This window comes from Odocoileus virginianus, unplaced genomic scaffold (genome assembly GCF_023699985.2).
Source record: "Odocoileus virginianus isolate 20LAN1187 ecotype Illinois unplaced genomic scaffold, Ovbor_1.2 Unplaced_Scaffold_37, whole genome shotgun sequence".
Taxonomy (NCBI): Eukaryota; Metazoa; Chordata; class Mammalia; order Artiodactyla; family Cervidae; genus Odocoileus; species Odocoileus virginianus.
This window is the reverse complement of record NW_027224299.1, coordinates 65,672-79,249: the sequence shown is the minus strand read 5'-3', so window position 1 is coordinate 79,249 and position 13,578 is coordinate 65,672. Positions and strand designations below refer to the sequence as shown.

The window sequence follows — 13,578 nt, the reverse complement described above, 5'->3', positions numbered from 1 at the left end:
TGGGTTGCCATGCCCTCCTCCAGGGGATCTTCCTGACCCAGGGATCAAACCTGTGTCTCTTATGTCTCCTGCATTGGCAGGCAGGTTCTTTACCACTAGCACCATCTGGGAAACCCAAAGTAAAGGTACAGTTACTCAATTTTTGTATTTTTGGAAAACAAAGAACAATACCTATAGAGACTGCTGAACTGATTTCTGCCACTGATAATGAGGCAATAATTGAATAGTATGATATTCTTTTCCACCTATTACATTCCCTTCCAGGGTTACTCGCCTCCTCTGTTACTGAGTTTTTTGTAGTCATGGCTCTTGAAGATCTTTCTATGCTTTCCAAAGGGACCTGAAATCTCTTACTTGGGTAACAAGACTTGGAAAGATGGCACTGTTTTTGCAGATGACTAAGAAATTTGGAGACAGGAAGAAGACTACAGAGAAATACTATGAATTATTTTGTTGAACCAACCTCTACGGTACCTTCTTAAGGAAACTAACGGGAAAAATTGAACAAGAATTCAATTCTTATTAAATTCTTGTTCAATTCTTCTTGAATAAGAACAAGTGGTCTTGTTCTTGAACAAGAACACTGCTCTTGTTCAAAGCAGTGCCTCGTCCAAAATGGAGCCAACAATATTTAGTTTACAAATCAAGTCTAGTAATATTATTTCTATAGTTCAGTTGTTTCCTACAATCCTATGAATATAATCTAGCACTTTGGCGTTTATAATAGACATTTGATGCACCATTCAAATCTCTCTTAAAGACCTAAGAACTAATTCTTTATAGCTACTGATAGAGTGTCATGCTTCATGCATGCAGATCTTCTCTGGAAACTGCTCTTGGCTAAGGTGAGTCATTCAGCCCAAAGTTATTTCCCCCTCCTGGGGCAGCCTTCATCCAATTATCAGTCTGCTTTCCAAGGTATTTGACCTATAGTAGCATAACATATGAGATCTATTTTTAACCACCAGACATAAAAAATAATGAATGAGCCCTGCTCATAGGGCTCTGTTAAGAGATTAATTTACTTTTTAAAAAAATCACTCTTCCCAGGTGGACCATTTGGATCAGCTACTTCTTGGAGTTAAAAACAAGGTACTTCTCTTTCTCTTGTCGACTTAAAAAGATGCACAATGGGAGAGTTGCGAGTTAAGTTTTACTGGGAGCAAAACGAGGACTGTAACCTGGGAGATGGCAACTCAAATAACTCTGAGAAGCTGGCCCAGAAAGGTAGATAGGGGGAGCTAAATACATGTGGTTTTGGTGAAGGGAGAGTTCATGCAATCAAGCACTTATCTTACAAAAGGTTTTCTGCTAGTCACAAGGAGCTGATGTCACCATGAAAAGATTTAGTGCTTTTCTAGATGTGAGGGTTTCCCTGGTGGCTCAGATGGTAAAGAATCTACACTTTCACTTTCTCTTAGATGTGAGGAGATGCAAGGATTGGGATCATGAAATCAGTTCCTGAAAATATCTAACTAAAAGACCTGTTCCACCAGTTTTCCTGGAGCACAGAGTGCCTCATTCCTGTTCTCCACCCTGAACTCCCTTCAGGTGTGTCAAAGGTCAGCAGCTGCAGCAGCAAAGAATTCAGTCCCCGCAGAAAAAAGTGAAAGTCGCTCAGTCGTATCCAACTCTTTGCGACCCCATGGACTATACAGTTCTCCAGGCCCGAATACTGGAGTGGGTAGCCTGTCCCTTCTCCAGGGGATCTTCCCGACCCAGGAATCAAACTGGGGTCTTCTGCATTGCAGGTGGATTCTTTACCAGCTGAGCTACCTGGGAAGCCCACTCCCTGCAGAAGCAAATGGCAAATGCGCTTGGCAAGCACCCATTTGTAGTTAACATTCTGATGAAAAGTTAGTTTATCATTAGATAGTAGGGGCACAATAACATAATGACCAGATGTATGGGGCAGAAGACCAGGTGGAATATCTCTTCTGATTGTTCTGGTCTACTTGGACAATCATTTCTGAATACACTTTTTTTTTTTTTTGCCTTGTGTCCCATTCAAGTTAAGCTCTCAAGAAAGAAAGAAAGAGAGTCGCTCAGTCATGTCCAACTCTTTGCGACCCCATGGACTGTAGCCTACCAGGCTCCTCTGTCCATGGGATTTTCCAGGCAAGAATACTGGAGTGGGTTGCCATTTCCTTCTCCAGGGGATCTTCCTGACTCAGGGATCGAACCCAGGTCTCCCACATTGCAGGCAGATGCTTTACCCTCTGAATCACCAGGGAAGCCCCAACCTCTGGCTCAGGGTTAAAGAATTCTCTTGTGGTGCAGGACACCAGGGTTGACCCCTGGTTTGGGAAGATCCCCAGAGCAGGGAATGGCAACCCACTCCAGTATTCTTTCCTGGAAAATTCCATGGACAGAGGAGCCTGGTGGGCTGTAGTCCATGTAGTTACAAAGAGTCAGACATGACTGAGCATCTAACAAACAACACAAAGACATAATTCACAAGGACAGTATACAACTAGTTAATGTTTTAAAATGAAATACAAATAAAAAAACTAAAAAGAGCAAACAGAGCATATGAAAAGGCATTCTAGCCCACTAGTCTTTACAAATGGTTTAACAGTGATGCTTAATATTTTAGCCTGTTATATAAGCAGTTTTTTTAAAAAAATAAAATATTTATTTTGTGTGGTTTGTGCTACTACATATATTTCTTGAAATCTACCCCAAAAAATGTTCGTAAAATTTTTTTAAATTATATCAATAGAAACATACATTTTTATTCTCCAGGTGCTACCTTAGTTCTCTTCCTTCTTTCACAGATAAATCTCAGAAGAGGTTTCTATTTATTCTGTCTCCAAAACCTTTTTCTCCTATTTAACCTTAGTTGGTATACTCCAATCTGGATTCTGCAGAATTAACTCTGCCAAACCAGCCTTCATTTTCTCTTAATATAAGATACCATGTTTTAAATGTATTTCTTCCTGAAACATTCTCTCGTCACCACTTGTCTCCAGGTTATCATTCTGTTGTGTTGCATTCCATTCCGGGGTTCTTTTCAGTCTCCTTTCTCTTCCCTACATTAAAACGTGAAGGTTCCTAAGCTTCAGTTCTTGGTCCTCCTCTTCTCTACTCTATTCCTAAAAGTCCTCAGTCCTTTCTGGGCTTTCCAGGACCAGGATAACCCAATTCCCAGGTTACCACTTCTAGCCATAGCACTCTGTTAAGTTCTACAACTGTACATCCAGCGTCAAGTCTTAGAGTCTTGAAACTGCATCCTCCAGTTTCTGGTGACAGGAGCCTTTTCTTTTGCATATGGTGTTGTATATAATGTAGTTCAAATGAATTAACCAATTGATTAATACTTTTATGTTTCCTTCTAGCAAAAAAGGAAGTTCCAAGAGGGCTGGCACTTCATTTTCTTCCTTCATCGTCACCTTTTAATCCTTCGAAGGCATAAAACCTGTGATTTAGATACATAACTTTATTGAAATGAATAAATGAACTGCACTTCCACCCTTTGAGTTTGTGAAATCAGTCTCGACATAAATTTCTTAAGAGAAAACAAATGCAAAAAGATTTGAAAGTAAAACTTTAATAATTTTAAAATAAAAAGATGAACACTTGTGTAATTAGCACAAAACAAGCAAAAATACTGAAATAGAAGAGATATAGTAAAATAGATATTTAAGTATATAAGTACATTAGTAAGATTATCTGCAATTGTCTGGTGCCTGCTATGAACTAAATGCTTTTACGTATAGTTGTTTAATACTACCAATAAATGTTTTGACAAATTTAATCCATTTATTTTATGATGAAGGCAGAAAGAAAGAGGCTTTTGAAATTACTAACGTGGGAGTATGATGAGTTGTATCCATCCATAGCAATTGTTTAAGAGCATACCTCTAATTCCTCAGCTCTTAGACTCTCTTGCAAGCTTGATAATAAAGAGAAGGATTTCATGATTTCTTGCTCTGACAACTTCCCAGGTATTGCAGCTCTGTTCTTTCTTTTCCAGAGAGAAACTGTTTCCTTGGAAGTGCTTTTTCACAACCATTCTGGAATTTTCACAGTTCAGGGGAGTTCTTCTGTCCCCAGCTTCAAGCAGGCCTCCAGGACTTGTCCATGCTGATGAAACCCAGTGAAGAATTCCTCCATGCTGGTCTCATTCCAACCAACCTCTTCTGCTGAACAGTTTGATGATTTGCTGAAGCCTCTGATGGAACATAGCAGTGACCTGAGCATTTTGGACCTTGCTGCCATTTGTCAGAAACGACAGAAGACCTCTGGAGCTAGCTGAATGTCCATCTTTAGGGGACTAATCAAATAATGTAGGACCCATCCATTCAGTAGGAAACAATACAGCTATTTAAAAAGATAAAGTTCTCTGTAAATGACTAAGATCTCCAGGTTAAAAAAGATAGGTGCAGAACAGTGAGTATAGTATGTTATCTTCTATATAAAAACAAGGGAGAGTGTAATAAAAGAATATATCTATATTCTCATCAGTTAGCTTATACATAAAGAAACTGGAAGGATGTAAAAGAGAGTAATAACTTCAAACTGTGGAAAATGTTGGAAGCAGTTGTCAAAGTATACATTTATTCATATACCCAAATTTAAATTAACTAGTAATTTTTAATATATAAGTTAATCAACTATATTTGATGTTTTAAAAATGTAAGTTAATAAAATATCCATTAAGGGAAAGATCAGTAGCAGGGTAAATATACACTCAAAGTGTCGACTTAAAAAAAAAGTACTTAAAAAGAGTTGCAAGTTAAATTTTATTGGGGGCAAAATGAGGACTATAGCCCTGGAGATAGCATTTCACATACTCTGGGAAGCTGCTCCAAAGAGGTAGAGGGAAGGTTGGTGTCGGGAGCCGCCAGGACATGCCCAGGCCGTGACAAGGTCATGGGACGAGAGAGGAACCTGCAAGGCAGCTCTTCCCCTCGAGGTTGTCCCGGGGGCCCGGTATGTCCCTTTCTTCCTTCTGTCTTACTGTTGTTGGGCTTTCTATTAATTTTTGGAAATATAATATATAGTAATAAGGCCTCCCTGGAAAAGTCCAAGCCTTTTTGGAAATGCTCATGATTGCTCTGGCTCAGGACACGACCATAAACATCAAGTCAAAAAAGAAAAGGCCACAGGTATAGTTTGGCTGCTTGCTTAAAAGATTATAATGTTCTAGAATAGAAAAGAGTAGAGGCATTTAGATTTAGAAGTAGATATACTGCTTCAGTTTACTTGCTCCTTGGTTGAGAGGGTTTTCATTATTGCTATTTCCTTGCTGCTATTTGTCCATTGTTTCCCTTTCTTTAAACAACATGGGATATTATGGGTATTTTTGTAGAGTTAGGAAATGGGGTACATAGGATTTCAATAGAAGATTTATATTAACCAGCTTCACTGCCATTATCTCATTATTAATAGAGGTGTTTTGCTGCTTTAGAAGGTGTTTTTGCTGTTTAATAGTTAATCATTGTAAATTGAGGTTTTGTGGTTTCAGGTAAAGAAAAATACCAAGGTTTTTCTTATGGTACTATTCTCAGAAATGTCAAACATGTTACTGTGACCCATCCCATGTATTGTTTTATTGTCCAAAGAATTTACACTATACCTGAGATTTGTAGAACATTGTTTTATTAGAATGAAAATGTTAAGCCATTGAGGCAAGAAGACTATGTACGGGACATTTAAGAAAAAACCCTGTAATTGGAAACGTTCTAGATGAATGCATAGGGGAAAAACATGGGAAAGAAAAATATTGACAGAAGCACAAACCAATATCTGATGTAATATGTGGTGACTTAAGGGGGAGGTAACGTTCATTCTATAAAAACTGAGCTATCCTAAAAATAAAAAAAAAGCTACCTCTTCTACGCAACCTTCTGTGTGTGTCTGTCTTCTTCCTCGCCGACGCCACTCATCCCTTGGGTATTCCTGGACCTTCGGAGGCTGGGCCCCAACAGGTCGGTATATGTGTGATTTTGGTGAAGAGAGGGGTATGTGCAATCAAGCACATGTTTTTGCAGAAGGGTTTGCTAGTCACAAGGGAGCAGACATCACCATGAAGGAATTTAGTGCTTTTCTAGATATGAGGAGATGCAAGAATTGGGCTCATAAAATCAGCTCCTGAAAATATCTGAAGACCTGTTCTGCCAGTTTTTCCAGAGCAAAAGAGTGCCTCCTTTCTGATCTCAACTCTGAACACCCATCAGGTGGTGTTGAAGGTCAGCAGCTAAAACAGCAGGAGTGATTTAATCCTTGTAGAGGTAGATGGCAAGTGCCAATGGAAAGTGCCAATTTGTAGTTTTTCAAAACATCTCTGGTGACACTATTTTGGAAAAAAGTTTTGTATGTCTTCAAGCAGCGTTCTAGCGTTAGGATTTATACCAAAACGGGAAGTTTTGTGCTCGGAGTCTATAACATTAGAGAACAAGGAAGTATATATTCAGGAACAAATGACAATTGTTTATCCATTTAGAAACTTGTGAGTGGAAAACAAAAGCACGAAAAATGTACTGATGGAATTCTGCTGCACGGCAAAAATTCAGCCTATATTATTACATAACATGGTCATAATTTGGTATTTTAAGAGAGGCAAATGACCTGTTTTAAATGATTAAAATTTGAAAATATCTACCCAGAGTTATAATTGAAGTGTCTATTAAATTGTGTGGGATAGAGGGTTTTTTTTCGTTTTTTTGGTTGAGGAATTTGAAGGCTCTTTGTTCTGCAGCCAGGGTTTGAACCCTGGCCACAGTAGTGAAAGTGCCCAGTCCTAACCACTTACCTGCCAGGGCATTCCCAGCGTGGGATGAGAATTAACAAAGTTTTTTTTTGTTTGTTTGTTTTTTTAATATAGAGGAAAACTAAAAGCATATTTCCCCTAAGGAAGCCTTCTGCCAGGCTTCAGCTTCCAGAAAAGCTGCATTTCATTGTTATCCAAAAGGCAGACGCCAAGAATTGTAAATCTCGAAGTATTCATTTAGAGGAACAGCTCAGCTGCAGTGAAAGATTTATATCAAAAATAACATCCGCGCACCCATTCCTATTTAATAATACCACATACAAAGTACCCTGAAGATACCCCGCTGGCCCACCCAGCACAGCCCCGCCTGACCCAAACCCCGCCTCCTCGAGGCACCGCCCACATCCTCCCATCCCCCACATGCCCGCCTACTGGCGAGGTCGGACGGCTGCGCAGCCGCAGTAGCCGCCACGGCCGCTCCTAGCCCGGGGGATCCTGGGACGAGGCCTTTCCGGAAGGACCGGCTCGGCGTAGGGGGCTCGGCCGGTGTTCCAGGCGCAAGCTCGTGTTCCAGGTCCTTGCTCCAGGACGGGCCGGTAGGCGCGGCGACGCTCAAAGGGCAGCGGAGGGAGCGGCGGGCCGCTCTCTGAGGTGCCGGCCCTCGCCGTCGAGCGAGACGCCGGGCCGCAAGACGTGGCGGCACCTCCCCCTTGGCCCGCGCAGAACTGCGGGAAGAGGAGCAGCGCAGGCCGGACCAGATGAACCGGGTCACTTAACTGCCTCAGGTGATGAATCGTCTACATAGTAGTCAGATTTGAGGTCCACAGCCCTCTGTGGGCCAGCTGCAGGACAGTTTTCAATGTGTGACTGTTGTGTTCTGAGGCGTGCTGCAGTGACAGTTTGCCCTTGATAAGGAAAGCGAGCTCTCTTGCTCTTGGGACATCCTCGTTTCCTTTAAAGCTTTCCGGCCGTGACCTCTTTGTCCGGCATACATCTTTGTGCAAGAGGAAGACGTTCACATGAAAGTGTCTCTCGGTAACGGTGACATGGGCGTCTCCGCCCATTTACAGCCTTGCAAGGCAGGAACCACACGTTTTTTTACTAGCAATACTCACAGTTCGGTGGTATTGCAAGGTTTTGATCAACTTAGATTAGAAGGATTGCTTTGTGATGTGACTCTGGTACCAGGTGATGGAGATGAAATCTTCCCTGTTCATAGAGCTATGATGGCGTCTGCTAGTGATTACTTCAAGGCTATGTTCACAGGTGGAATGAAAGAACAGGATTTAATGTGCATTAAGCTTCACGGGGTGAACAAAGTTGGTCTGAAGAAAATAATTGATTTTATTTATACTGCAAAGCTTTCTCTTAATATGGACACTCTTCAGGACACTCTTGAAGCTGCCAGCTTTTTGCAAATCTTGCCTGTTTTAGACTTCTGTAAAGTGTTTCTTATTTCAGGAGTCTCTTTAGATAACTGTGTTGAAGTTGGACGAATTGCTAACACCTACAATCTTATAGAAGTAGATAAATATGTCAATAATTTCATTCTGAAGAATTTTCCTGCCTTACTGAGTACTGGGGAGTTTCTAAAACTCCCTTTTGAACGGCTTGCCTTTGTGCTTTCTAGTAATAGTCTTAAGCACTGTACTGAACTTGAGCTCTTTAAGGCTGCCTGTCGCTGGCTAAGGTTGGAAGATCCTCGGATGGATTATGCTGCAAAATTAATGAAGAATATTCGATTTCCACTGATGACACCACAGGATCTCATTAATTATGTGCAGACAGTAGATTTCATGAGAACAGACAATACGTGTGTGAATTTGCTTTTGGAAGCTAGCAATTACCAAATGATGCCATATATGCAGCCAGTGATGCAGTCAGATAGAACCGCCATTCGATCTGATTCGACACACTTGGTTACATTAGGAGGAGTTTTGAGGCAGCAGCTGGTTGTCAGTAAAGAATTACGGATGTATGATGAGAGGGCTCAAGAGTGGAGATCTTTAGCCCCCATGGATGCTCCTCGTTATCAGCATGGCATTGCTGTCATTGGGAACTTTCTTTATGTAGTTGGTGGTCAAAGTAATTATGATACAAAAGGAAAAACTGCTGTTGATACGGTTTTCAGATTTGATCCTCGATATAATAAGTGGATGCAGGTTGCATCATTAAATGAAAAGCGCACGTTTTTTCACTTGAGCGCCCTCAAGGGACATTTGTATGCTGTTGGTGGGCGAAGTGCAGCTGGTGAACTGGCCACTGTAGAATGTTACAATCCAAGAATGAATGAGTGGAGCTATGTTGCGAAAATGAGTGAACCCCACTATGGCCATGCTGGAACAGTGTATGGAGGCTTAATGTATATTTCAGGAGGAATTACTCATGACACTTTCCAAAATGAGCTCATGTGTTTTGACCCTGATACAGACAAATGGACACAGAAGGCTCCAATGACTACAGTCAGAGGTCTGCATTGCATGTGTACGGTTGGAGACAAGCTCTATGTCATTGGTGGTAATCACTTCAGAGGAACAAGTGATTATGATGATGTTCTAAGCTGTGAATACTATTCGCCAACCCTTGACCAGTGGACACCAATTGCTGCCATGTTAAGAGGTCAAAGTGATGTTGGAGTTGCTGTCTTTGAAAATAAAATCTATGTCGTAGGTGGATATTCTTGGAATAATCGTTGTATGGTAGAAATTGTCCAGAAATATGACCCAGAAAAGGATGAATGGCATAAAGTTTTTGACCTTCCAGAGTCACTTGGTGGCATTCGAGCTTGTACTCTCACAGTTTTTCCACCTGAAGAAAATCCTGGGTCACCTTCCAGAGAATCACCTCTTTCAGCACCTTCAGATCATTCTTAGGACCAAGGTGTAATACCTTTGCAGTGCATCAAGGAAGATCCTATAATTCCACTTCAGTTGTATCTTCTTACAATGATTGGTACAGTTATTAGATTAAAAATGTAATTGATGTTCTTTGTATTGTTTGGCTTAGTATGTTTATCAAATGGTTAACAAATGTATTCTGCAAATGTACGTATTCAACATAGCTATTTTAACAAATGTAAAAAGCAGAAAAATGATTGTTAGATATCTTTTTGTGGTGGTGTGTAAGGCAAAGTGTAAGTGATTGTAGTAAATGTATAATTATGTTCATTATGCTTCAAAGTTGAAAGTTTTCATCTTTGACTACAAAACATCAAAGGGAGGGTGCCTGCTGTAACCTAAAATAATAAACAAAAAAGGTCGCCAAGCCTTATTAGCTGCTTCCCTTTTTTCATGGTTTGTGACATAGCTGCTGACTCACCAGATTGTGTGGGTACATTCAGAATATGTGGCAGTTCTTCAGCAGACTGGAGGAATATTAACTCAAAAACTAGTAAAACCCCAAGTCAGGGTTTCATATCTCTTTCTGGGGAGAGGAAGAGAGAAAATACATTACCACACACATACATATGTATATACATATATAATTTTTAAATTGATTGGCACTTCAGCTATAGTGAAATTGTAAATTTAAACTCTTCTACTTAGCAACTATTTCTATTCAAATGGGAATTCACTACTAGAGAATAAATGTCTATGTAGTCTTACTGCAGTGATGTAGATAAGGACTTCAACATTAAATTATTAATAACCGAATTTGTCATTTGACTGAATCATTACTACAGATGAAACTTAACTTTTCCTGCTTGTATATTGTTTTCTGTAGAGTTGCCTTTATACAGATTATTTAGCACAGTTCAAGTTTCAGACAATTACTTTTGCTCGGTAAATTTAGGCTCTGCTACTTTCCACCTTTGGGTTCAGTAAAACTTATGAAAAAGACAAAAGCATGCTCAACAAAGCTGTAGGTTTTTAAGTTCAGTCTCTCAAACTTAGTTACTCTGACATGATTATTTGATTTGAGGTGGTTGCTCTGGTGCTGCTCCATCCCGTGTGCATTCTGAGCTTTGTGTGATGCATCTTTGAGGCTGTGATCTGAGCAAGCGGAAGATGTACTTTTGGCATCACATCAGAAAATGTCCTTTTGGTTATGTCTCAAGGACAGGGCCAACTTCAGATTCCCTAAGAAGCCAACTATAGAAAGCCTGGGACACTGTTTTCTTGCAGGCAGTACTAAAGTAGATCTTCAGCCTCTTCAACACCAAAGGCGTCCCTACTGGTTGAGAACTACAAGGGGAGATCTTAATGGGACCTTATCAGCAAAAGGAATCATATGAGTCCTCTGAAGTGAGTGATTCTGAAGAATCTGAAGAGGTACTTCCCTGGAATAATTGCCTGCCTGAAGGAAAAGTTTACATACATACATTTACATATATATTAACATTTATACCCCTGTACTTGGGAGGTTGTCATAGTATAAATCAGAAACAGCCTTGTTATTGACAATCTCAGGAACCAAAACGAAAGGAATTGGCTTCAAGGGATCTGAGCCTCACTGCCCTTTACATTTTAATGCTTTTATGATTTCTGCATTGGCAGAAATTTTCATACTTCCTATTTTTTTAAATGACTCAATTTTTTATTACTAAATATAGCACATTTGAGTACATTTAGAAAATAGAAAAAGTAGAAATTGTAATAACTTTGTGCATCAAATAAGAAAAAGCATCTCAGTTATTTCCTTAATTATTAATTAGGTTAAATATTTGCATTTTTTCAGTAGCTCTGTTTCTCTTTAATCAAATGTTAATGTCTTTGCTCTTGTAATACCTATTGGAGTTGCTTTCTTTTTCATATCAAGTTATAGCATCTCTTTATATAATAAATATAATTTAACTGACATTTGCTTGCATTGACTTTTTTTTCTCAGTCTGTTAGATGTTTACAGGACAGGGCATTCAGTTAATTTCTGAGATCAAATTTGTCCATCTTTTGCATTTTGACTTTTTGGGTATAGTTTTGCCAAGTTTCCTTTATTTTTTATGTCATTTTGATGTATTGCTTTTTTGGTGCTAATTCTGCATGCTGAAATGGTACTGTTCTGCATAAGCTTTTCTCTTCCTTGTTGAGAAAAGGTTTCTGCCTTCTATTACATTTGACCCTGTTGTTTGGTAATTAAGTATTGTTTAGCCAGGTAAGTTAACTGCTCCACCTATACCCCCTACCTCCAGCCTCACACATCCCAACGCTCATCGTTTTACTTTAATTTTCTGCAGTTTATAGGTCTCTTGATAATCATAAAACAACTCACTGGTGCTTTGCTAATTAAATATATTAATTCTGGCATTCCTTCCTTACAGATATGGAAATTTCAGGTGACTGAAATGATTGGGACAATACCTGTTTTAACAAGCTGATAGTTAGGGATTTTTTTAACAGAAAATTTAGACTGTAGAAAAATATTTAAAAGAGGATAAAAACTGTAAGCCTATAAAACATTCTGTTAAATTTTAATTTCTTGTTTTAGTTTTTCTGATAGGGTCAAAAGTTGACTTTTGTTAAGTCTTCTGATTATAAAAATAATTTGTCTGTTAACGGTAAGTTGTTTAGTCGCTAAGTTGTGTTCGATTCTTCGCAACCCTCTGGACTGCAGCCCACCAGCCTCCTCTGCCCGTGGGATTTCCCAGGCAAGAATACTGGGATGGATGGCCATTTCCTTCTCCAGAGGATCTTCCCAATCCAGGGATCAAACCCGCATCTTGCACTGGTAGGTGGATTCTCTACCACTGAGCCACCAGGAGAGCCCTGTGGTAAGTACAGGAAAATAAAAATGAACAGAAGGTGTAAATTATCAATGGTTCCACATTCAAAGGTAACGTTAATACAAGATATATTGTGAATTTACCTATGTATAAAGTGAAAGTCACTCAGTCATGTCTGACTCTTTGCAATGCCATGGACTGTACACCATGGAATTCTCCAGGCCAGAATACTAGAGTGGGTAGCCATTCCCTTCTCCAGGGATCTTCCAAACCCAGGGATCAAACCCAGATCTCCCGCATTGCAGGCAGATTCTTTACCAGTGGAGCCACCAGGTAAGCCCAAGAATACTGGAGTGGGTAGCATATCCCTTCTCCAGCAGATCTCCCCTATCCAGGAATCAAATCAGGGTCTCCTGCATTGAAGGCATTCTATAGACATTTGTCAAATATATTGCAAATATGCCAAACCTTAAGCTGAAATCTGGATGATGAAGTAAGTTCAACTTCCAGAGACACACACTGTTATTATTATGGCTTTCTCCAAGTTTTCTAAAATCAATATATATTAGAAAGTAGTATATAAGATGTTTTCTCCTTAATTATCAAATGCATGTGCATTAAGAAAAACATTGCATTTTTAAACCAGATTAAAATCCATACTTAATTTTTCCCACTTGCCTAGAGTAGTATTTCTGTACTTTACCTGCAAAGTAAACATATTTAATCATGTTCAAATTCTTCTGGTTTCTAATTAAAATTATCTTGTTCTGATTATAAAGACAAAATATACACCTACAGAAAATTTCACTCAAAACTACCGAAACGGACTATTGAGAAGTGAAAACAACATTCTGTCTGCAGTTCAGTTGGAAGACCTTAGGGTAAGTTGACGTCTCCAAGGTTCATTTTCCAGTTTGTCCATGGGATTGATGGTGGGCATTAATAAAGTGATTAGCATAAAACATATACAGAGAAGCATTAAGATAGCTGTTACTAATTGGCCTTGTACTACATCATAATGTTTCACTTTAATTTTGTCTTAATGATTTTCACAGATTCTTTTCTTTGAAAGTGTTAAATATCTATACGATATTTTATCCATGAATATGTCTTCATATTTTTTCCATTTCCCTATGGGTTATAATTAAATATCTAACCCTAATTTTTTTATCATAAATCAAGCAAGATTTAATACTCTTTCATA

General features: G+C 39.3%; 1 protein-coding gene and 1 long non-coding RNA gene across 2 annotated transcripts; both read left to right on the top strand.

Annotated features, from left to right (window-relative positions):
* Window positions 1-16: 16 nt before the first annotated feature.
* Window positions 17-5,848, top strand: LOC139033701 (uncharacterized). The gene is made up of 2 exons (XR_011486195.1): window positions 17-3,245; window positions 3,339-5,848. It is a non-coding gene; the product is annotated as an uncharacterized lncRNA (long non-coding RNA).
* Window positions 5,849-7,171: 1,323 nt separating this feature from the next.
* On the top strand, window positions 7,172-11,514 carry KLHL9 (kelch like family member 9). The gene has a single exon (XM_020904919.2). The coding sequence runs from the start codon at window positions 7,735-7,737 to the stop codon at window positions 9,586-9,588; it is 1,854 nt and encodes a 617-aa protein (XP_020760578.1). The 5' UTR covers window positions 7,172-7,734; the 3' UTR covers window positions 9,589-11,514.
* The last annotated feature ends 2,064 nt before the right edge of the window (window positions 11,515-13,578 follow it).